The 25827-nt window shown below is 30.2% G+C and overlaps 2 protein-coding genes and 1 long non-coding RNA gene across 5 annotated transcripts; 2 read left to right on the top strand and 1 right to left on the bottom strand.

The window, feature by feature from the left end:
• Positions 1-9172: 9172 nt before the first annotated feature.
• Positions 9173-11075, top strand: LOC25499993 (uncharacterized). Its single transcript, XR_003007652.2, has 3 exons — positions 9173-9877; positions 10280-10445; positions 10842-11075. It is a non-coding gene; the product is annotated as an uncharacterized lncRNA (long non-coding RNA).
• Positions 11076-11248: 173 nt separating this feature from the next.
• LOC25499992 (uncharacterized) lies at positions 11249-13948 on the bottom strand. 2 transcript variants are annotated; one of them, XM_024772116.2, is made up of 5 exons: positions 13569-13948; positions 12988-13027; positions 12590-12734; positions 11810-12448; positions 11249-11664 (listed from the first exon to the last, which is right to left on the bottom strand). In XM_024772116.2, exons 1-4 carry the CDS (start codon positions 13623-13625, stop codon positions 12403-12405), a joined length of 288 nt encoding a protein of 95 aa, XP_024627884.1. In that variant the 5' UTR covers positions 13626-13948; the 3' UTR covers positions 11249-11664; positions 11810-12402. The 2 variants fall into 2 exon arrangements, with proteins under 2 accessions (XP_024627884.1, XP_039685438.1); XM_039829504.1 differs by lacking the exons at positions 12590-12734; positions 12988-13027; positions 13569-13948 and having other exon boundaries at positions 11249-11490; positions 11635-11664; positions 11810-12403.
• Positions 13949-19323: 5375 nt separating this feature from the next.
• Positions 19324-24741, top strand: LOC25499991 (UPF0481 protein At3g47200). 2 transcript variants are annotated; one of them, XM_013588299.3, is made up of 2 exons: positions 19324-19475; positions 23330-24741. In XM_013588299.3, the coding sequence occupies exon 2, from the start codon at positions 23344-23346 to the stop codon at positions 24676-24678; it is 1335 nt and encodes a 444-aa protein (XP_013443753.1). In that variant the 5' UTR covers positions 19324-19475; positions 23330-23343; the 3' UTR covers positions 24679-24741. The 2 variants fall into 2 exon arrangements, with proteins under 2 accessions (XP_013443753.1, XP_039684381.1); XM_039828447.1 differs by having other exon boundaries at positions 19389-19475; positions 23303-24741.
• The last annotated feature ends 1086 nt before the right edge of the window (positions 24742-25827 follow it).

Below are 25827 nucleotides of genomic sequence, written 5' to 3' on the forward strand. Positions count from 1 at the left end.
ATTTTCCGCTATCATAAATGCAAAGTGGAATATAATGAATTGTGAGTAATGAAATTAGTATTAATTAGAGAAAAAATAATTAATATTGTATTGAAAAGTGAAATGACTCGGTTATTTTGGGACATTTTTTTTCGCAAATGGCTCAGTTATTATGGGACGGATGGAGTATCTTTTATTTTATTTATAATAAATACTCTCTTTCTCCCATAATAACTGAGTCTTTAATTTGTAAAAAAATATTATCTTAAAGTAACTAAGTCATTTCACTTTTCAATACAATATTAATTATTTTTTCTGATTATAAATATTACTTTCATCATTACTAATTCAATATATTCCACTTTGCATTTATGATAGAAGAAAATCCACCAATACATAACAAAAACACTTAAAATCATTTTTCTCTTCTTCATTTATACATTTTTTCTTAATGTATGTGAAATGAGTAAATAGCTCAGTTAATCCCAGACGAAAGGAGTATTAAATTGTGTACGGTTATCGAATTTGGTTCTCTCAATAAAACTAAAATTCAAGTAGGATACGACTTCATAAATCAATTATCAATACTATTAATCATGGAAAAATCAGGTCTTCAGATCACCCGATCCATTTTATATGCATGGGACTTTTATTTGTAAAATAAACTAATTTATAGTGTTATATATGTAAGAACATGTATTTATAATTACTCAAAGAAAAGGTATTATTATTATTTTGTAATGTCCTATATATCTGTAATGACCTAAATATATCATGAAATAAAAAGTATCAACTCTATAAAAAATAACTCAGGTTAGTCTCATCTTATCATTCACAGTTGTCACTTGCTATTTTTTCTTGCACCTTCCCACTGCAGCAATTACCATGTGACAAATAATTTAATTCATTCACTTCAAATTGCTTATTATTTACTCCATTTCAAAATAAATAATAATATAGCTTAAAGTTCTATCTTCCATGCATATTAGAAAATACCATAGAAGAAAACAATCAAACATAAAGTATTCTTCTTTTTAATTTTTATTTTTATAGAATAAAGCAAGTGCACTACGTACGTACATGTCAAAGATTAACATTCCGTACTGTATTATTTTGTATCCATCTTTGTTGTTGGAATCTCCCATCCATTATTCAACTTAGACTTGGAAGGTGTGGTCCTCATGACTTTCTTCCAACCTTCTGGCCCTAGCAGCAAGAGACAAAGAATGCTGTTTTTTTTTATAGAGATGAAATTTTCGGATAACACTTGAATGACATAGTGGTTGGTCACATTGGTGATATTCATCAACCATAATGTCATAAGTCTAAAAAAATCAGAAAAATCTTGTGAAAAAGAGAGAAGAAAGACACTTGATTAATCAATGTTACCAACCACAATATCACTCAAGTGCTACCTGAAATTTTCACATTGTTTGACAACAACGACCATAAAATTTGTGAGACATAAAGTGAATCCTCACCTTTCAATTAATTTTTTTATTCTTTTAGAAAAAAATTAATTTTTCCAATAATTTTATTTTAAAACTAAGTTTTTTATCCATCTAATTCATTTTTTTTTTTCTAACTTTTGATCCCCAGTGGCCATCCCATCTTTGGTCAACTTTGATGACTTATCAAATCACCAATAATATGGCAAAGCACATGTATAAAATTTTATGACTTTTTTTTGTGACTTGTGAACATGTGATTTACCTCGTTATTAATGATTATTCAATATGTTCGCACATCATTAATGTTGACCTCAAAATTGTTTGAGCATTATAAGTCATAAAAAAATTGAAATAGAGGGACAAAAAATCTTAATTTTAAAATAGATGTACCCAAATTTTAGATATATGAAAATAGAGTACCAAAAGTACATGTAAGACATTTATTTGTCATTCGTAAGATTGAACTCATGGTTATTATGTAAGGAGCTGCAAAGAAGGTTATATATATATATATATATATATATATATATATATATATATATATATATATTACAAAAGAACGAAAGGTTATATCCATCCTTAAGTTTATAGCACTATATCTTTTGAATTTCAACTATAAATAAAAAAATCTAAATATTAACTCATTTATTTATATTATTTTTTATAGAACATTTATTTATTTATTTAAATACTATCAAACACACTTATTTTTCGTCTTTACTTCTACTCCCTCCGCGTCATATTAGGTGTCCTATATATTTGAGTTTTACATGGGTATTATAATGAAATGATTAATAGTGTTGATTTTAATAATAAAATATTTGTCGTTTACTAAACCACTTTTATTAATTATAGTTAGTGGAATAAGTATAGATGATTGTTTTGTTTACTAAAATATTTGAGTTTTTTTTTCCTTCAGTTTATTCACTATACAGGTGGTGTGAGATCAAGACAGTCTTTTCTTCAGCTTATTTGCCTTTTGACCGTTTGGACTATATGGAATGAAAGAAACGCTAGATTGTTTAAGCAAAAGGAATCATCTTTAGATCAGTTATTAGATAAAGTAAAGTTTTATTCCTTGTGGTGGTTGAAAGCCAAAAAGGCTTGTTTTGTTTTTGGTGACCATATGTGGTGGTCTAGTCCTATGTCGTGTTTAGGCATTGGATAGACACTTTGTATTTGTTGTAAACTGGTGTGTGCGGTGGTATCTTGGCACACCTTGTGCTTTTGATATCATCTTGCATTGTTATTATAATCCATTTTTTATTGTTCAAAAAAAAAATATAGATGATTGAAATGCAATAAATAGAGATAACCTTGGAATAAAAAATTTCAACTTTATATTTCAAGAAAATAAATGTTGTATTTGTATTATAAAAAGGACAAACAAAAATAGTAAAGATGACACATATTTTAAAACAGATGGAGTATTCATTATTACTCCCTTCGATCTTGAATGTAAGAAGAAAAAAAAATCACACATATTAAAAAAGTTGATTGACTACATTTAAATCATGATAAAAAATTATATTTTTTCCAAATTTTCCCTTGTTTTGCAATTATACATTAAGTGTATTTCCAAGTTTTCCTTTGTCTTGGAATTATACATTTAAGTCAGACTTAAATGTACTGACTTAAATGTATAATTGCAAAACAAGGGAAAACTTGGAAAAATATAATTTTTTTATCATGATTTAAATGTAGTCAATCAATTTTCCTAATAGGTGTGTTTTTTTTTTTTCTTTCTTACATTCAAGACCGGAGTGGGTAATAATCAATATTACATCTGTTTTAAAATGTGTCATCTTTACTATTTTTGTTTGTCCCCAATTGTTTGTCCTTCTCATAATACAAATACAACATTTTTTTACACTAATATACCTCTATTTATTGCATTTTAATCATTTATAACTACTCCACTAACTATAATTAATAATAGTGTTTTAGCAAATGACACATATTTTATCATTAAAATCGATATTATTAATCTTTTCATTAATATCCGTAAAAACTCAACTGGACCACTTAATATGAGACGAAGGGAGTAACACTATCAATAAGTTTGAGAAATTATACATAGATTGATGATGAAAAAAATGCTTTTAATCTTGTTTTCGAGGTGAATCCCCATCTCCTTAACTCTTGAAAATTGGTTTCTCTCAATCCTTGAACATGCCTTCTAAACATATAGAGATCTAAAAGTACAATAGACACACACCTGGTGCAGGACACATGCGCCTCGCACGTGCTCCAATTGATTCACTTGTGCAGGTGAAAGCTTTCCCTAGGCCTTTATTTGTATATATGAGATACTTGAAAGAGGCATTCTTGAATGATATTGAGACAATTTACCAACGATTCTGCAATCACCAAAGAACCAAAGAAGAATTACTAAAAACTTGAATAGTCAAAGAGGAGTCACATTCAAGTCAAAGATTTCCTCAACCTCTCCTAGAAACAAATTATATGACACATATAACACCTTCAATTTTAGCTGGAAAAGCGTTAGCGATTCCCAATGACTTAGAACCCTCAAATAATTTTACACCAACATCATTTATGTTTTATCATTTCACCAAACGTAGTAAGCTGCTAAAGTTAAGAGTATCATCAATTTTAATGTTTAAAGTCCCACATAATGCAATAAATAAAGGTTTTCTACATTAGTAAATGTTCTTAAAGTCTCTGATTTTATTTTTGGTACAAAAAGAGGCCTCAAAAATTAAATAAAAATTATTAGGTATATGTAGACCTCGAAAATGTCCTCCAACATATTCTTGAGCTCCGTAGGAGGGGTATCTAAAAAAATTTGAGGACTACCATGCAATGTGAAACTAAATTTGCCCCTTTTACACCCAATAAAAGAAGGTGTTAGAGGTTGCAATGAAGGCAACTCAAAAGGTGCAATTAGGCGGCTAGAGGTCACCTAAGTTTGAATAGGTGTCGTGGTGACTACTATCATTATCATGATTATAGGGAGAAAATAATGATTAAGTTTTTTTTTTACGTGTACGAATAATGATTAAGATGATTGGAAATAATCTATAAATATTGTGATTGTTGATGCGCAAAGCAACGGTTCTCCTCTTTTCAAAAGAGTGGCTGCCATACTTGCATTTGCAGCCTGTCCCCTATTCATGGATAACATCCATCCTAACCATGGAGCATCATGACAGTTAGTGTCAATTTTGAAAGAAAATAAGATATTATGACATGATCGAATTATAGCAATAAAGTACGATTGAAACAAATGAATTCAAGGTGTGATAACATGATATGATAGCATAGTTATAGGTGATCGTAATATAATATAATCATTTCATATATGCTCAAAATGAAAGAGATGAAAATGAATTTTGAGGGCGGTAGTTGAAAAGCTTTATGGTGAAGTTACTACATATAAGAAGGCCGTAAACTTCATGCAATGTTTGAGGAAGCCCAACTACATTTGAGCCTATATATGAAATGATTATGTTATATTATGATCACATATAATCATGAAAATAAAAATATAATGTCGTGATCGAATTATGGAAAACATACTAGAAGAACAAATGAACATGTAATTGTTGATTTAAAAATTCAAAGTACAATTGTCGTGATGGAGAAGGGAGGGATATTAAGTGTAAGGTGTGATTGCATTAAAGAGTGTTGCTTTGAATATATAGACGTAGGCTCATGCTCGAATTTTGAAAGAAAATAAGATATTATGACATGATCGAATTATAGCAATAAAGTACGATTGAAACAAATGAATTCAAGGTGTGATAACATGATATGATAGCATAGTTATAGGTGATCATAATATAATCATTTCATATATGCTCAAAATGAAAGAGATGAGAATGAATTTTGAGGGCGGTAGTTGAAAAGCTTTATGGTGAAGTTCCTACATATAAGAAGGCCGTAAAATTCATGCAATGTTTGAGGAAGCCCAACTACATTTGAGCCTATATGTGAAATGATTATGTTATATTATGATCACAGATAATCATGAAAATAAAAATATAATGTCGTGATCGAATTATGGAAAACATACTAGAAGAACAAATGAACATGTAATTTTTGATTTAAAAATTCAAAGTACAATTATCGTGATGGAGAAGGGATGAATATTAAGTGTAAGGTGTGATTGCATTAAAGAGTATTGCTTTGAATATATAGAAGTAGGCTCATGCTAATGGCTTGTCTATGCATTTATTAGGTCTTGATTTCATTTAAGTTTTCATTCATTTCACAACCATAGTCAACAAACTCCTTTTCTTTCGAGGTAACCAATTAATAACACATATAATTATTTTTCCTTTTATTAGTGAAAAAAACAATATGATTATTTTTCCTTATTTTCAGTGTGAACAAAACAATATAATTATTTTTCCATATTTTTGGTGTGAACAAAATGATATAACTATTTTTCCTTATTTTTGGTGTGAATAAAACAATATAACTATTTTTCCTTAACTTATATTATAGTCTAATTTTTATCTTTGACCGTATCTATGTATTCTTTGAAGATAATAACAAGTTAAACCTCTTTCCACAAGTCGTGGCTAAACTGATAAAAAATTTAAAATTGTTACATCGGGATTCGTGATTTGTATTCGAATCCCAACATCTTTTTTTTTTGACAAATAACCTAGTGGTTAGAACTCCCACAATTTAACTGTGGAAAAGTGGAGTGTTCGGAGTTCGAACCCCGACTCCTGCATATAATATGCAATATCCCTATCAACTGAGCTAAGCTCACGGGGATCGAATCCCAACATCTCTATATGGATGTTTTAGTTACAAATGATTATTATTATTTCGTTTATCTTAAAAAACAAAACAAAAAAAAGCGGAACCTCTCATAAAAATAAGAAATAAAAAAAGGAACCTGAGTTAACTTAGTACATTATAATATTATATGATTAAAATAGGTAGAGACCGTATTTAATATCACAATTGTCTTCTTAGATGTAATTTTCTTCCATTATGAAATAGTCTTAAACTAGGTACAAACATTAAGGTGGTAGTTAGGTCCATATCTGGAACAAATTGAATGACGACATTACTTATAGAACAAATGGGTGAATCAACGACGATGGACTCAGAGATCCATTCCAACGCAGTAACTGACAAAAAGGTATCAACTCGTTGATGATCCCTCCATTAATCATTTAATTTCATGGAACAAAGATAACACAAGCTTCATTGTCAGGTAAAGTAAGTAGCAAAGGGGGTGACAATTGTGAAGAAAGTATTTAATTAGAAACAAATTTATAAAATTATCATTTAGTTAATCTATTCTACTCAAGTTAATCAGAAACAGACCAAATATTAAAATGCCAAATAAACTTCATAGAAAAATGCCAAATAAAATGCCAAGTATTTCTTTTTAATTTTAATTCAAACTCCACTATTTTAATTTGTTAAAATGCCAAATAAACTTTATAGAAAAAACAATTCTGATTTGTATAAGCTCTTTTAAACAAATGGATGATACTGCACCACCACAAACTTACAAGGTTTAAATGCATTTTTGACCCCTATGTTTGCCGTCGTAGCAATTTTGGCCCCATAATTTTCGCAACTATGTTGAGAAGCCGCCACGTGTCCCAAAAAAGGGGCCAAAATTGCAACTTTTTTGCAAAAATAAGGGATCGGAAGAGCATATTTTCCTAAACATGACAAATTAGGTGGTTAAAATTGCATTTTTTTTATTAGGGGACCAAATTTGCTACGACGGCAAACTCAAAAGTGCATTTAAGCCAACTTACAATAGAGACAAGAGTTTATCATCACTCGCACACTCCAAACGATTGCACCCAACAACAAAAACATTTGTAGTAGCGGCATGCGTACAACTAACACAAGATACTAGTACTTAAAATTGGCTTCAATTATACTCCCTCCGTTTTAAAATACATGTCCAAGTCAACTACTTCACACATGCCAATGTACAATTTTGACCGTTAATATCTTTAATTATCTAAAGTAAAAAATTATAAAAATTTAATATTTTGAAAATATTTGTCGAGACAAATCAAACAACATCTTACATGCTAATATTTGTATTTATACATTAGTTAAAAAATATGATCAAAGTAAGTCAAGTGAATAGTGCACGTTGCAAAAAGTGGACATGTATTTTGAAACGGAGGGAGTAACTACGTATAACCCAAATCAGAATAAAAAAGTAGAGTTACAATTGTAAGAAACTCACGAGAACCCTTAAACAAGTTTACACCAACATCACTTATCTTTCATCGTTTCTCCAAAGGTAGTAAGTTAATAAAGCTAAGAGTATCCTCAATTATAATTTCTTTAAGTTCCAAATAATACTATATATAAATGTTGCCTACATTAGTAGTATGTTCTTAATGTCTCCCACTTTATTTTTGGTACAAAAAGAAGCCTCAAAATTAAACGAAAATTACTAGGCATCCAGGCCTCGAAAATGTCCTCCAACATGATACTTTCGAGCTCCCTGGGAGGGGGCCTTTAAAATAATGGACGAAAAGTAATTTTAGGTTAGGCTGAATACGACTACCAAATATGCACTTATGTTGCATTTTCATCAGATATGGTTGATTTGAACCTGTCAAGAAATTTAAAGAGAGCGATAATGGATGATTTTTTTTTTATTCTAAACAATGTCTCTCGCCTCTCATAGTGACTAATAAACATTTAAAATTCAGAAAAATGTGAAATTTGCTGGAAATAGCTTCTTTTTTTGACAATTTTTTCTAAAAAAGTGGTCCAAGATCTGAAATTTGCTAAACTTCTGCTACAAAGCGAACTCATTGATTGCTTCCTCTAAGTCACAAAGCTTCCGCCCCGCGAGGTTGTGTTAGTCCTAGGAACCAAGAAGTCTTTACTACTACAAACTCACTTTTCTCGTCTCCCAAACTCATCTCAACATTATACTTATGTTGCTCCGTAGAGATTCATGTGTCAACGTTGCATTACAAAGCGATTTATGCCACTGACATTGCTGCTCGGGCTTGAAGCTACTGTGTCCTTGCCATGACCATGACCTGTTTCATATTGCTCGCGCCTTCGTCGAACCTAGAATAAACCACCAAGCTAGAAAATTCTCACCTAGATCTCTGAAAAATCATCCACAAGCTGCATGGACGGCCGCACATACAAGGGTATGTGGGCCTTGGTCCTCACAACTTTAGGAAGAAAAAAAAAAGAAAAACAATACTTATATATATTATGGAAAAAAAAAAAAAAGGAGATAATGATAGTGAAGTTTAATTAAGTTATTGAGATCTACACAAAAGAATTATAAGAAAAATCTATCTAATTAATAATTGGTTAGACTAATTGTCATGATTTGAGTTAGAATTCGGGTTTCTCACTTATGTGTGTGGGTTTTTAAGTGAATATTTTTACTCTGTCTTTCTACAAAAAATCAAAACTAATAATAATTTACTTTTAGAAATCAACAAATTATAGAACGATAAACAAAAATGAGAAACTCAAAAGCAACGGTCACATTGTCACACAAGGAATCATGAGCTTTGATTTCCTTCTCAATCCGTTGATTTTCATTAATTAACATTATAAATGAAAGAATCATTCAATATATATAATTAAAAACTGTAGAGAATAATAATTATAATGTATATTTATTCTTTTAAAAATAAAATTTGGAGTATATATATATATATATATATATATATATATATATATATATATAGACACACACATAAATATTTTATCTTCGCAAAATTATATGTGTTGCCCACACTAAACATTCCTGGGTTTGTCGTCCCCGACAACCTGAAAGCTAAGGACAACCTCTGAATGTTCTATCATTGTTATTGTTATATTTAACCCATACAGTATAGAGGGGCGAGACCAATTCCGTTGAATTGTTTTGAAAGTTAAAGGAGGGAAACATTTAACATCAAAAGCCTTAAGATTTAAAAACTCATGAATTGATGAATACATGCTCACTTTGAAATGATTGACCAACAAAGATACATCACCTGTTGGTGGCATTTAGCATGCACAAATGATAGATTTGTGCACCATGCACAATTTTCCCATGGAAGGATAGCTGGCAGTTTTGGGGATGAGGTTACCTGCTGGGAAAACATATTATAATTGAAAATATTGATTTTATTGTTTTTGCTGGTGACACCCCCAAAATCTGAAAATGCAGAGTAGCAATTCACACTTACTAACCATCAACCCCCATTTTGAATCTCACGTGAGTCTTCTTTCTCTCTTCCTTCACTTGAATCTCACAAAGAATCATTTTCATCTACCACCATTTTCTTCATATTTTCATAAATTGATACTCGCTATCAACCTACCCATAAACTTAAATTTCATCTTCTTGAACAAGATTGTTAAATTTTATTGAAGTTTGGAGATTGCAACTTAGTTTGGTTTCTAGATCTGGATTCATTGAATCTCATTGTTGATTTCTGAAATCTTTGAACTTGAAGGTATGTATAAGAATCTGTTAAACATATTTAATTCTTTATTATGATGTAAGGTTGTTGAATACTAGTAGTAGTTTTCATTATTGAAATGCATTTAGAAGAAGGTGGTCACCATTGAAATTGTTGTTCTTGAGTGCTCTCCATTTTCGTTTTTCGATTTGTTGTTCTTCAGTAACGCACGGTCGTGCTCAATTATGACACGGTCATGTCCGTCTGTACTGGAAGATTCGACCCGAAGCTTGAAACTTATTGACGCACGGTCGTGCTATATATTGGCATGGTCGTGCGCTAGTTACTGACATTGGGTCTGACTGCTCAAATAGTTTCACATAGGGTCTGTGTGAAATGTTCTATCATTTGCTAGAAAGAAGTTACTACAAATTAAACTGTGTTGTTTTCCTGTAGTGCATACATATCAACTGTTAGAAGATTGTCTCCTACTGTCCCAGGGGAACTGGAAGAGTATATTGCTAATGCTTACTCCAACATTCGTCAAGAAGAAGCAAAGTCCACCACTCCACATTCCTATACAACTATCAGAACATTGCTCAGTATTCTCCGCATATCAGTTGTAAGTGTTTATTTTTCTTCTCCTTTATTTACCTGATAGTAATACAATGAGGGGAAGTAGGGTAGTTATTACGTATATCAGGTTATATTGACTTTTCTTTTCGGGGTTAATGATTTATCTGCTTACTTCTTCAGTCTATTATTACATCATTCAAAGTGCACTGTTTAAATCAAAATCAAGTAGGCCCTGGTTAATATGGTTTGACTTTAAAGAACCGTTGTTAATAGTTATGTGGCTCTGTTTTAAGTCCACAATATAAAGCTGTAAGCATCTTAGTTTTATATCTTAAGTTGTCCAAGTAAACAGATTTCCATTTGTAATTTCTAAACAGAACAAAAATTTGAAGCTCATTGAGTTGCTTGACTGATTCTTAATGGTAAATTCAAACTAAAACAGGAACAGGTTCTTGGATATGATGAAGCTGAAGAGGAATGAAGATTGACGATATTCAGAGACTGAAATGATAAGAATTAGTAATTTTGAGTAGTATTGTGAAATTGTAATGGGAATGATGAAGTTGAAGAGGAGAGAAGACCTGATATTATTCGTAGACTGAATTGAAGAGAATAATTGAGTTGTATTACTATATTTTAATGAAATTTGATTATAGTGAATTTTTTTTTTCTGTAATACCTTTGACCTATTGTTGCAATAAATTGTTAAGAGTATTGCTACAAAAGAACAGTAATAGTTAATAATACATTGAACTTTGAGACTAATTTTCATCTCAAACTTTGGTTGCACCATTTTTCCGTTATTTTTTTAAATACTGAAGTCAATATAAGTTAAGATAACATGGAAGATTCAAAATGATAATAGATAACATGTAAATTCCAAGAAAATAATAGCACAAAATCTGCTAGTATTTGGACAGAATGAACCAAATTTGCCTAGTATTTGGCTTTTTAATATGACAACCTTTCACAAATTCAAAAATGGGTAACGTAAATAACATTTATGAGAACGAGTTCATTATACTACTTTTATTCCCGTGTACACCTGAATAGTTTTTTGAAGAGGTTATCGCACATCCTCCACAGCCGGCCTAAATATATAGATTATTGTCAAAAAGTTCTATTCAGAAATTATTATAATTCTTTCAGCGTTTAAACTACTGCTACAAAACACAATATAGAAGAAAATAACATAAGATTCCATCTTATATATCTTCAACAGATCCCGAATATACCTTTACCACTCTATATATCTCCAACAAAACCTGTAAGTTCATAGAAACAAAATTTTATATTAAGTACCATTCAATAATAATGATGATGATGATAATATTAATAAGAATAAAGATAAAGAAGCAAGTATAAAAAATAGGCGAAGTATAAAAAAGGACCAGGGATGAGTCCTAAAACCTTGCAACCAGAGCATACTGGGATATGATTTAACACATTCTCAAATCGTCTGCAGATATCACATGATTTACGTTGCTCCTTAGAAATATCTGATCTTGGCAAAGAAAAATCTGAATATTTCTCTGACGAAGCTCTTGTGACAGCAACTCTAGAAAGAGTCTTTTTGGCACGGGGCATTGGCTGAGAACATGGACCAGTCCGCCCACTTAAGGCATCCAACTTCAATGAATTCTGAAAAATCATATTTTACTGTCAATACGGTATGCAAACTGTTAAACGAAATTGAAAAATCATATTTTACTGTCAATACGGCATCCAACTTCAATGTATTGTGAAATACGAAACCGCCAATACTGTCAATTCAGTACAAAATGATGCACACACCAGCTAGCCTCTTTTTTGCAACTGCTTCCTGCAGCAGTCTATGTTGAAAATATATAAGATCACTCCAACTCATCTTCTGAATAAAATTCTGTAAGTTGCATTTGTTCTTCCCTAACCAGTGCTCCATCTTTACTGGATCAGGCTTGGAAACGTCAGTACAAGTTAACTGCTGATTTTCACTACTCGAGCAGTTATTAGCTCCAGATGATTCAACGGAAGAATGGGTGAGCGTAACTAAAGATTGCCTCCAGTTTTCTGCAATCAAAAAACGAAAGTCGGTTTTAAAGTAGAATGCCAACCCAAGTATGTCACGTCAAAGGTGGTATACTGACACACAAAAAGAGATAGAAACAGTACATGCTGAAAGTAATAAAATAGCCACTTTGAGAAGCTCACATGAAACCAGGAAGGGTTGGTTCTGAAGCAGAATGAGTTGGAATGTACTGATCGGAAAGCATAGATGCATTCTGCAAACAAGCAGTAGAGTTCTGTTCTGAATCGCATACAGATAAGCTGGATTTGTGGGGGTCATCAGCATTCCCTGCATAATGTAGCTATAAATACTCATAACATAGGAAGAAAAGATGTCATAAATACTCATAAAAGTAATTGAAGTATGTTTGCAGTTAAAAAATCAAAATCAAATCCTTACAACATTAGCATTTCATTTCAATTTACCTATACCACAACCTTTAAAGGAGAGAATGACAAAAGAAGTGAGCAGGAAATTTCAACAGAAATTGGTATAGTAGCTTTTGATTTTATAAATGGATAGTTTCAAGATGAAGTCGTACCTTGAACCTCATGAAATATATCCGCATACTTGGTTAAATTCTGCATGGAATGAAAAACAGAACATAGTAAACAAAGTGAGTTAAAACATTGCTAAGATTTGTCAAGAATGAAGTGCTAGCAGAAAAAAAGAACAAAAAATACCGCACCGGCTATGAAGCACGGATACGCACACGGACACGATACGGATACTGACACGCCAACACCGCTAATAATTTGAAGAAAAAAAACACAATTAAATGTAATTATATGTGTCAGTGTCGGACACGACACGTGTCCAATACCGGGACACGGCTAATCCGAGGAGTGTCCGTGAATGTAATCCCACGAAGCAATACAATACAATCTAGGTGATGACACTGAAACCATGTTGCATTTAGGTTTCATTCCGTAGTTCTGATACTCTTTTTACTCTAGAGGTTCCATACCAAAATTGGACATTATATTTAACATCAAACAGTTCCAAAACAATTCTAAAGCTAATTGGTTTTAAACTGAAAACAATAAGCATGTTCACAACAACAAGAAACAATGTCATTATATTCAAAATGAGGAAAGCATGAATGATAAATATAAAGAATACCTGTGTGAATTGAGCTATAAGTTCATCAATGTCCTTCTTGAAATTATCCATATTCATGGCGAGTAACCCTAAATTGCAGCAAAGAAGTCTGTAGCAGCAAGTTGTGAAAAGGGTGAAAAAGAGAAGAATAGGTTTTGAATCGAAAAAGAGAAGAGAAAAAGTTTTAGCTTTTAATTTGGGGAAAAAGAGAGATAGTGGAATCGAAGGAGATAAGAGAGGCTTTTAGGTTTTAATTTGAAGAAGAAAAACAAAACAGATGGAAATTTTATTTTAGGTCTTTCAGTTTGGGATTTTCCTGAAAATTGGATGGAGGGAAACATTGGAGCCACATGAAAGTGGTGAAATAAAGAGGTAGAATAAGGAGGAAGATGAAATTTGATTATTTTGGTAGAAGAGGGAAAGTGAAATCATGAAAGTTAAATAGAGGGAAATTTTGGAGTCATGAAAATTAAAACAAATTAACCTTTATTCGAAGAAAAAAAAAATCATTCTCTTAATTATTATTTTTTAAAATCAGTGTCTTTTTCTATTAATATTTACGTTCCACATAATAAATAATATGGTTAAATATGTTTTTAGTCCCTATAAATATATCAACTTTTTATTTTAGTCCCTCTAAAATTTTCCTTCAACTTTTTGCAGATATGTGAAGAATATTGGAAAAAAATTTCCCAAAAAAAATTAGAATTTTTTAACAAAACATAAATTAAATATGAACTTTTAATCGTCAAAAATATAAAAATTCATATTAAATTCATGTTTTGTTAAAAAATTCTAATTTTTTTTTTTGGGAATGATTCTTATAATATTATGAATTTTTCTCCAAAATTTTATTCAAAAATATGTATTCTACATATGAGTTTACTTTAAAGAAGGGACGGAGAGTGAAGATGAAAATTTTTTAGAGGACAACTCTAACCCTGATGACAAGATTCTTCGACCTAAACTACTTCCAATACTTCAGAACAACTGATGAAACTAACAACTCTTATCCAAACTTAAATAATCTTGGAGTCAGAGTACTTGAATGAACAATCACTTACTAATCAAATTCTTGTTATCCACTAACCAAGCTTTCACCTCTGACCCTAATGACAAGTTTCTTAGACCTAAACTAATTCAAAGATGTCATAACAACTTATCAAACTCACAACTCTTGCCCTAACAGAAAGAATCTTGGAGTCAATGTACTTGGATGAACGATCACTGACTAATCAAACTCTTGTTATCGACTAATCAAGCTTACAACTATCACCCTATTGACAACTCTAACCCTGATGACAAGATTCTTTCACCTAAACTACTTCCAAGATTTCAGAACGACTGATCAAACTCACAACTCTTACCCTAACTGAAAGAACCCTGGAGTCAAAGTACCTCGATGAACGTTCACTGACTAATCAAAATATTTATCGACTAACCAAGCTTACAACTTTCACCCTAATGACAACTCTCACCCTAATGACAAGATTATTCAACCTAAACTACTTCCAAGATTTCAAAACAACTGATCAAACTCACAACTCTTACCCTAACTGAAATAATCTTGGAGTCAAAGTACTTGGATGAACGTTCAATGACTAATCAAACTCCTTAGTGACCGATCAAGAGGTCACAACGACTAATCAAACCCACAACTCATACCCTAACAACAAGAATCTTATACGGAAAGTACTTGGATAAATGGTAATTGATTAATCAATATAATCACTATGTGGATTGTACTTAAACTTTTTTATCGTTATTATTATAAATATACTTTAATAATATTATTTTCTAATGGAAAAACTAATTTATAAATTCAATATAGATAACAAATTACAACTATTTTTTAAACAGATTGAAATGACTAATCCAATTTTTAATTGACTAAGCTACTTCTAAGATTTCAGAACGACTGATCAAACTCATAACTCTTACCCTGACTGAAAGAATCTTGCAGTGAAAGTACTTGGATGAATGTTCAACGACTAATCAAATTCTTTATCGACTAATCAAGCTTAAAACTCTAACCCCAATGACAAGATTCTTCGACATAAACTACTTCAAACATTCGTTTATATTTGATTAATATTATGGTTATCATTATAATTAATTTATACTACATCATAAATCAACATTAACTTTAATATATTAAAACGACAATAACCAAAATTCAAACTCCATAATTAAAAAATGTTTTGCCTATTTTAATGTTCATTTACCTTGACCCATTCGACAATCATATACATCCTATCGTCGCGGATTATTGAATGTCCATTTTATACTCATTCAATAATTGATGTATGTTCTCTTTAATACACATCACATACACCTATTTTATATTCATTCAAAAAATGTTAATTTTTTTTTATTTTTTATAATAGTATTCATATTGTGAGTTTATTAGCCAAATATTACACACAATTTATCCATCTTCTAATTTTTTCCAATAAAACAAAATTCAACTGCGTCCAATTTACTAAAACAACTTCTACTAAATTTTAATTCATTATTTCATTTTCACATTTTTCCATATTTTTAAATTTCAAAATTTATTGACTTCTTGCGAAAATCAAACCCATATTAATAATCATGTTTTGGTATTAAAATAGATTTAAGAATTATTAACATTAATAGTCCACAAAAATGGACTTAAAGAATGTTTCCGTCATTTTTTTGATAATAAAAAAAACGCTTCCAGTAGTAACGAGTGTTTTTTTTGAACGGCCAACATAATCATTTTAATAACTAAAAAATTGTGATATATTGATTCTTTAAAAAATAATAAAACAATTAAGCTGTCAAACACATTAAATAAATTAAAGTGGCAGCACAAGAAATTTTAGTGACATTAACAGCAATTTTTCTACTAACATAAATTAAATCAAAAGGAATAAAAGGGTTAAACAAGGCCCAAGCCCAATACAAAAGTCACAAAAAAAAAGGAATATAATATGATCTTTTATTCAATTCGTGGGGTCCGCTGTTCCATTTCTGCAAAAGCACTAGCAGGTCACCCATTGCCCTTTTTTGCCAGATCTGGACCGTCGGAATATTATATTAATAAATCAATGGTCCAGATTTGCTTTCAGGTTGAAAATGCACAATTTGTACATGGTGCACAAATTGTATATTTGTCCATACCAAACCCCACCTCATCTGTTCCAATGTTAATCCCTTATTGCATGCGAATAACTTTGTCTTCAAATTTACTAAGATTCCTACACTTCCAAATCATCCAAAATGGATAGTTAAAGCATGCAAAATCAAAACAAAATTAAGAAGAAGAAAAACCAAAGAATTGTGCTCATAAGACGCAAAAAATAACATCCATAAAAATAAAATAAAAAATCAGCATTTCAGCATTTAAATCATATTCCATAAAAAATCTGAAAAGCATGGTAAGATTGAATAAATTAAACCTTCAACACATTAATTATCAAATAGTAAAACCTAAACCTAAACCTAAAGATGCTCTTCTTATCTTATTATTATCTTTGAACCTGTAAGTTCAGCTGACCAACCAATATAAATTCGGAAGTAAAACATATGACTTTCTACCCTGTTCAATTCAAACCTATATTATTTGGTAAAAACAGATCGCAGTTATGCAGAATGGCCCACCATATCATCACTCACCTATGAAAAAAAAATGTGAGCAGGTTTGCACAACAGTGAATGCAATGAAGCAAGTGCAAGTGCAACAACCAATTTTCAAACTATAAATCTTTGACCATAATTTCAAGGAAAAGCTGATTGAAAACAAAAAAATAAAAAAGTATTAATTTTCTTCGTAAGAAACATGATTTTGGTAGGTATGATTCATTTGCATCACCAAATTATGAGTTACATTAGAGGTGATAAAAATAATATATCTTGTGTTATTATAGGTTGAAAATGTTACACTGATTTTACATTAAAGTTTTTTTAGATAAAAAAAATCTAAACAAAAATTACTTAAACTTGGATTTAATTCTAATCAAACTAATTGTCTAAAATCCCTTTTATTGAAAATTACATTTTTTTTCTATGATTCAAAACTACTTTTTTTAAAGAATGATTCAAAACTACTTCAAAGATTAACTACATATGAATAGTAGGCAAGCAAACAACAAGTTACGCCATTATGCGTTTTTTATGTCAAAATCAATCCTCGTAAACACAACATCCATGGACTTAGATGACATGACATTGATATGCATGATCTTTTAAACTTTGTGTAGAATGTCAACAATCTCTGAGGCTAGGAAGTTAAAAGTTTCAAAAGCAAATAATATAAGCATGTTGACTGTGCGAACACATTTTATCATATTTGACAACTTTACTTGATGCAGCTTCTAGGAATTTCTATCATATTGTAAAAGTCCTAACCGCTAATCCCACAAGTGATGAAACACTCATAAATATTGAATCATATTTTTTTTAAATAATGTACTTTTATGCGGTATTTCAAATTTTCTATGTAAATTCAATTGTTGGACGAGAAGTATGGAGAATTTTTAAAATGAATGGATTTTACGAAGTAATATTGTTTGAACGAGTAAATTTAAAAAAAAAAAAAAATCAAATACCACCTAAAAATTTAAAATTTAAAATTTATTCTTAACTCTAAAGAATGTGAATCCTAAATTGGTCTTTATAATTCCTTTTAAACTTTCCAAATATATTTTGTAAATTAGTTCTGATAAATGATCATGAAATTGCAAATTGGTCTCCGAACTTTTTGAAATTTCATAAAAATAGTTCAATAAAGTTGAGTGAAGTTTTTTTATTACTCTATTCAAATAATTTGTTTTAGAAATTAAAGAAATTATATTAAGACATTTGAATTATTTGTCCCCGTGAGCTCAATGCATAATATATGTAAGGTTCCGGACCACTTCAAAATAAAAACATTTGAATTATTTAGAAATCTAGTTTCTTTAAATTTCGAATTACTTTGTCCAAACAATAATTTCGAATTTCTTTAGAAATCTAGTAATTCTGCTGTATTAATAATTCTGCAGTATTAATGGTATTCTGCTCCTTTCTCTTTATACCCACCAATAATTACGGTCATTGATTTCGTCACAGTATTTTGTACGTCCGTATATTTACTGCTTGCATAGTACAAAATAATAACAACAGTGAGACTTTATATTATAGTTTAATCGGTTCAATATAATTATAAAATAGTTAAATAAAAAAACATATTGTTTTGCGGCTAACATTAGTTTTACTGATCTCGACCTCTCAAAGTGATGAGCCCCAATAAAAAAGAGTATTGCTTAATATCCACCCCACTCAAAGGAAGAAAAAAAAAACATGTTCCATATTTTTATTTCTATTTCTAAGTGAAAAAAAGAAAACATGTTTCATATTTTTATTTTTAAGTAAAAAAAAGCGTGTTCCTTAGTAAAAATAATTAAATTTTAATTTCGGTGACTAATAATATTACTATGAAAGTCGAGCCTCTAATTTCAAAGAAACCCTGATCACATGGACATAATAAACACTCTCTCCGTCTCATATTAGATGATATATTTAAAAATATGCACTATTGATCTGGCATATTTTGACGATATTTTTCTATTATTATACAAAAATAAATAATATCATATAAGATGTTGTTAGATTCATCTCGATGAATAATTTTAAAATATTAAATTTTCAATTTCTTTAATAGATAATTAAAGATATTAAAGATAGAAATATATATTGGTGTGTTTGATAGAGTCAACTGTGTAACTTAATATAGGACGAGGGAGTCCACTGTATTTTATTAATGGATTATTACAATTTAATTTCTTTGACTTTTCTAAGTTTTGCTTAGTACTACTTCTATAAAGCATACCTCTAAAGTTAAAGGATTTAAAAGAAGATAGTTTAGAACTTTGAGAGCCAGGAGCTTGGAACTTGAAGTTGTTGGAGGAATCATACTTTCAGGTTCTATTCAGTAATTTGTTAATGGTTGTTTGATTCTTGTTGAGTCACTAGACTTCACTGTAAACTTATGCTATGCTTTTTTATCATTTTAGTTTCTGCTTGTATAGTGAAATCTTTTTAGTCTTGCTATGCTTATGTACTACAATTTGTTACCGTCGTTTAGTGAAATATCTCCAATCCTTTAAAATATTTACTAAATCTATAATATAAAAGACAAAGTAATCTGTGTGATCATGGTCTGCACATGAAGGTGAGCAGACTATTTGTATATATCCAAGTATTTTATTGTGGAAAAAAAAAAAAAGACACCTTCTGAAATCTTTACAGTTACTTTATTTTGAAAGAAGCATATATCCACCAATGATAACTCATTTAACTGGATTTATTGATTTTGATGTTTACTTACATGACCTTTGAAAATAATAGTTGTCTGTTAAAATGAGCTATTGATGAGTAAGTAAGGTGAAGTATTGTAATTTTGAAGTTCATATCTCTCTCCACTGCTAAGTGTGGTAAAGAACTTTTTTTAGCAAAAAATAAAATAAAAATGTTTCATAATTTTTTTATCAAAAAAATAGGCTTAATACATTGTTTGGTTTCTTAACTTATTTTTCGTTGGCTAAATTGCATTGTTGATCCCTTAACTATTTAGGTAGTATCGCTTTAGTCCCTTAATTAAAATTTGCTTTATTTTGGTCCCTTAACTTCTCACCGGTACACATTTTGGTCATTTCCGTTAGTTTTAATTCAAAAATAATAGGTTTTCTTCATCTTCTTCATAAATTTTTCTGGGATTCTTATTGTTGAAGGTTGATGGAGATGATATGAAGATGAAAAAGAGGAGAAGAAGATGAAGAAAACCTAACGTTTTTGAATTAAAACTAACGGAAATGACCAAAATGTGTAACAGAGAGAAGTTAAGGACCAAAATAAATCGAATTTTAATCAAGGGACCAAAGTAATACTACCTAAATAGTTAAGGGACCAAAAATGCAATTTAGGCTTTTTCGTTTTCACTCTCTGGTCCCCTAATTATAAAGTGTCTCAAACTGGTCCCTTATGTATATTGTGGTTACCTATTCTGATCATCACAGTTAGTTTTTTGATGTCTAATGATTTTAATATGATTATAATCATTTGATTGCAGGTCCATAGTATATTAAAGTGAACAATCTATATCTGATTTTTTTTCCCTTCTCTTCTTCTCCTTCCCTATTATTCCTTTTCATCTTCATCACCTTCAACATTTATCATATAAAATCCAGAAAATTTCTTCATCACAATTAGCAACAACATCAACCTTTTCATAACCATAAACACCCCAATCTCAATTTCAATAACAATGTATTTAATTAAAAATGAAAATCTGATGGGAACCAAAAACGAATTATGATTGATTTTAACTCCATGCTCATTAACGACCTGTTTTTTTCATCTTCACGAGTACTCGGTTCCTCGCGAACCCATATCCGAATTGCTCTGTTACGCAAATTCGTGTTTGATTTCAACACCTTCACAAAATGTCAAACGTAAAAAACTGAAATCATATCAAGGAATTTATATATAATGGTGAATCAAGCCTACAAAAACAACTCTTTTATACACAAAATTATGGCTTGATGTATCATAGTACTGAGAATAGTTAGAATTTGACAAGACAAAGGGGGAGAAAAGGCTAACGTACTAAGAGATGGATGGGGGAGAAAACAGGGAGACGGACGATTAAAAGGATGACGAAAGAAGGCACGACAACAAATTCAATGGAGAAAAAGGGGTCTGAAATCACTCGAAGAAGATGAGGGAGGGAGGAACGAAGGTCCCTATGGAAAAGATTTGGGAATTAGGTTTCCCTTTTGATTTCAACCTTTGATTTTAATTAAAAAGTTATTACTATCAATATTATGAGAACTTCTATGGTACACTCACAAAATGAGGTGTACCGGTACTCCTGCTTCTTAATTCTATAAATGAACGATCATTTTTTATGTAGTAAATAGCTATTTGTCAATATTTATATTTTATAGAACACCATTTCATAAGAAAAAACATAATTTAATTGTTTATAAGTATCATAGTAACTTTTTTTACATATTATCGTAAAAAATAATGAATGTTCTCAATTATGAGTGATAAAAATTTAAAAAAATAAAAAATTATTTCTTGTTGACACTTTTGATGAATAAGATTTAGTTATTATAATAAATGATAAAAAAAAAATATTTTTCTTTAAAAAACAACTCATTTAACTATGAATTTAAAGAGTGAGTGTACCGGTACACTCAAATATAGTGGGTGTACCATAGAATTTGCCCAATATTATTATTATTAACAAATTTATGTTAAGAATGTTTACCCCTTCTGAGTTTTTTTTTTCTTCCTGTAAACAAGTATTTTTTTTTTCCTACGAGGGTTTTTGGAGTTTATTTTAATTCTTGCTTTCAGTAATTTAAGTTATAATTTATGAGCTTTAATTTTGAAAGTATGAAGAAATAAAAAATAAAATTTTATTGATTTATTTGGGATTTTTTGAAATTATGGTTCTGGTAGTAACTTTTTTTAAGAATCATTTTGTTGATGAAGATAGGAGAAGAAGATGAAGAAGGTGAGAAAAATATTAAGATTTTTTCTAAATTACCTTTGAAGAATGGTGGGTAATTTACCCACCAACCAATGAAAATGAGCAATTTATTTGTGGGGTCAAGATAGTTCATGAATATGTGCTTATGTGGCTAATGTGTATTGGTTCGGGTAAATTATTCATCATTCTTTCATGGGTAGCCTAGTTGTCACCAAATATTAAATGTTGGTGGTTTACAATAAAATACAATAGATCCTATATGATCCAACAATCCTCTTTCAAAGAAAAAATCAAAAGGCTAAAATTTAAAATTTAGTAAGGTCTATGGTGGACCACCTTTAAACATGACTCACCTTAGACATTTGATGTTAAAAACTAACGGAGAGGACCAAAACAATAAACGACAGAAGATTTATGGGATCAAATTGAAACATTTTATAATTAGGGGACCAAAATGAAAACCAAAAATAAGTTAAGGGATCAAACGATGTATTAAGGCAAACAAAAAAAATTGTAACTTTTTTTTTTTAGCAAAAAAAAATATGGTAATGAAACATGATTCATACTTTTTAGGTAAAATTGTATATTTCACTCGCTTTTTTTAGTCATGTGTAAATGACATATGCACCACTTATTTTAAAGGGTTAATAATGTTTTTCACCCCTGTAATATATATTATTTTTTATTTTCGATTTTTGATTTTTGGTTTGATTTGCACCCTCGTAAAATTTTTATTTTCCAGAAAACACCCCTAATAGGCCATTTTCAGAAAAAAAATTTCAAAAAATTTTAGTTTTTGAATGGCCTATTAAGGGTGTTTTCCGAAAAATAAAAATTTTACGATGATGCAAATCAAACCGAAAATTTTATAAGGGCGAAAATTGAAAATGACATATATTACAGGGGTGAAAAACACTATTAACCCTATTTTAAATATAGAAGAAAATTGTGTCTCATTCAAGTATTCCTGGTGAAGATGAGTGCAATATCTCCTAAATAATCAAAGTTTTTGAGCTTATTTACTGATTTATCTACTTAAAAAGCCATTTGCGAGACTTTTTTAGAGTTTATGGAAACAAGTTTTAACATGTCGATGAACTGTAGTCAGATGATTTTCATAAGCTTTTTAAGGTAACTTATAAGAATAGCTTATAGCTTATATAAAAACAGTTTAACATGATATTGTATTTTGTTATAAAAATAACTTATATATAAACACTTGTAAGATAAATGCTTAATTATCCAACAGGGTCTTACTCTGCTGGTTGATCTACAGGAAAAGAAGATTTCATGGCATCTTCTGTTGAAGATCATATCCAACAAATAATTAACATCCCAGACAATATTGAGCCTTCCCATTGGCCTCAATGTTGTATCTACAAAGTTCCAGCTACTCTTTTGAATGTGAAAGAGGAGGCTTATACACCTCTAATCATATCTATTGGACCTATCCACCATAACAACGAAAGACTTGAGGAAATGCAAGAGTACAAACATAGATATTTCCATTATTTTTGGAATCGCCTAGACAAGAAAAGTGATTTCATGAACTACAAAGTTTTCCTTCAACAAGAAGAGCAAAAAATACGCCGATGTTACCAAAAGAAATTCACAGATATCAACAGTGAGCAATTGGTTGACATGATACTATTGGATTCTGTGTTCATCATGGAGTTGTTTCTAAGAGAAAATAAAAAATGGGAGCACAAAGATGATTATATAATAACTCAACTTTGTGTAAGTAAAAGTATCCAGCGGGATTTGTTGCTTCTTGAGAATCAGCTTCCAATTTATGTGTTGGAAAAACTATATGACACAATTGTTCCAAGCAAGGTCAAAAAGCACAATTGGTTTCTCAAGCTTGCACATGAGTATTTTGCATCTTGTTACCCGCATCACAAGGAATCTTCAGAAAGAAAGTTTGAGGCAAAGAAATGGGAGAAATCACGTCATTTCACTGATTTGATTAGATATTCCTATCTCCCTATGAAACTAAAAAATCAGTATAATGATTTTCACAAAGAATGTTTGATGGTAAGGACTGCAACAAAGTTGAATGAAGCTGGTATAAGCTTTGAGAAGGTTCATAACAGATCATTGCTTGACATAAAGTTTGAGAAAAAACCTTTGTTGAGTTGGTTTCTTTGTTTAGGTTGTTTACCGTGTTGCAAGTGCTTCAAAGCTAGATTTCTATTCCCACAGTTAAAAGTAGATCATGCGACCGAATGTGTTTTGAGGAACATAGTTGCTTTTGAGCAGTGTCACTATCCTGATGAGCCTTACATTTGCAATTATGTTTCTTTGATTGATTCTCTTATTCACACCGAAGAAGACGCAGAGTTGCTAGTTGAGAAAGAAGTGATTGTGCACGATCTGGGAAGCAACGAGGAATTAACAAGCCTTGTTAACAATCTATGCAAACATGTTGTGACAAATTCGTCGTGTTATTACCAACTTATGGAAGATCTTAATGAACACTACAACAGTGAGTGGAAAAGGGCTATGGGTACATTAAGGTGGGTTTATTTTCGTGATCCTTGGAGAAGCAGTTCTACCATAATCGGGATAGTTGTTCTAATATTCACTATCTTTAACTTTCGTCGCGTTGTTGGTCTAATGTTTTAGTTATTTGAAAATTATATGTATTGAATAACTTTTTCCTAATGTGTTAGAATGAAGGTTAAATTACACCTGAAGTTCCTTAAGTAATTTATTGTAATAAATTGGTCTTTAAGTTTTTTTCATAACTATTAGATCATTTAAGTTAATTAATTGTAATAAGTTTGTCATTTAAGTCCCTCTTAGGTCCTTTGATTTGTACCAATCAATTGTTACTAAAAGAAGAAAAAAAAGATTTCTTTTTAATTGTAACTCTTATTCATTATAGGCTCTATATTTTTAATTTTTTAAAAGACCAGATAAATTTTATCAAAAAATAGCAAATATGATTGGTACAAGCTCTTTTAAAAAAAAAAAACTACACCCCACAAACTTACTATAGAAACTGAAGCATATCATCACTCTCACACTCCAAACAATTGCACCGAACAAAGAATTACATTAAAAATGTCTTCCAATTACGACCCAGATTATTATCAAACAGTGGAATTACACTCAAGAGAACCATCAAACAATTTTATACCTACATAACTTATGTTTCATCCTTTCTCCAAAGGTTATAATAAGCTATTAAAGTGAAAAGTATCTTCACTTCTAATTTTTAAAGTCCTACATACCGATGGTTTTCTACATGAGTAGTAAAAAAAGGAAAATGATAATTTGTGTTCTTTAGGCATAAGTTCAGAAGTCAAATAGTATAAAAACTTAATTTTGGAAGTCGTACATTCAATGTTTTGAAAGTTTAAAAATTTATTTTTTCAATACAAAACTTATGTTTTAATTCTTCTTTTAGATTCTTAACTTTTGCCCTTAGGGTATAAGTTAGCATGACCCAGAAAGAAATATAAGTATTGACATCGAAATCAAAACAATAGAGAGAAAGTAAAAACACGATGTGAGTATAAGAAAGAAAATTGTTAAAAAATTGTCGCAAAATGGTTATTCAAATATCATTTATCTTATTCTATAGATAATGGCTCTCGTAATGATTATAAATATTTAAAAATTAGAAAAATGTGAAATTTGTTGGGATTTTTTTTTTTTTTTTTTTTTACAATTTTTCTGAAGTAAAAAAAAAACAGCACAACCATAACTTCTCACAAAGGAGAGATAGCAAGACGTCTCACGTGGGGAAAAGGATTTACATGTTCACAA

Source organism: Medicago truncatula, chromosome 8 (assembly GCF_003473485.1).
Source record: "Medicago truncatula cultivar Jemalong A17 chromosome 8, MtrunA17r5.0-ANR, whole genome shotgun sequence".
NCBI lineage: Eukaryota > Viridiplantae > Streptophyta > Magnoliopsida > Fabales > Fabaceae > Medicago > Medicago truncatula.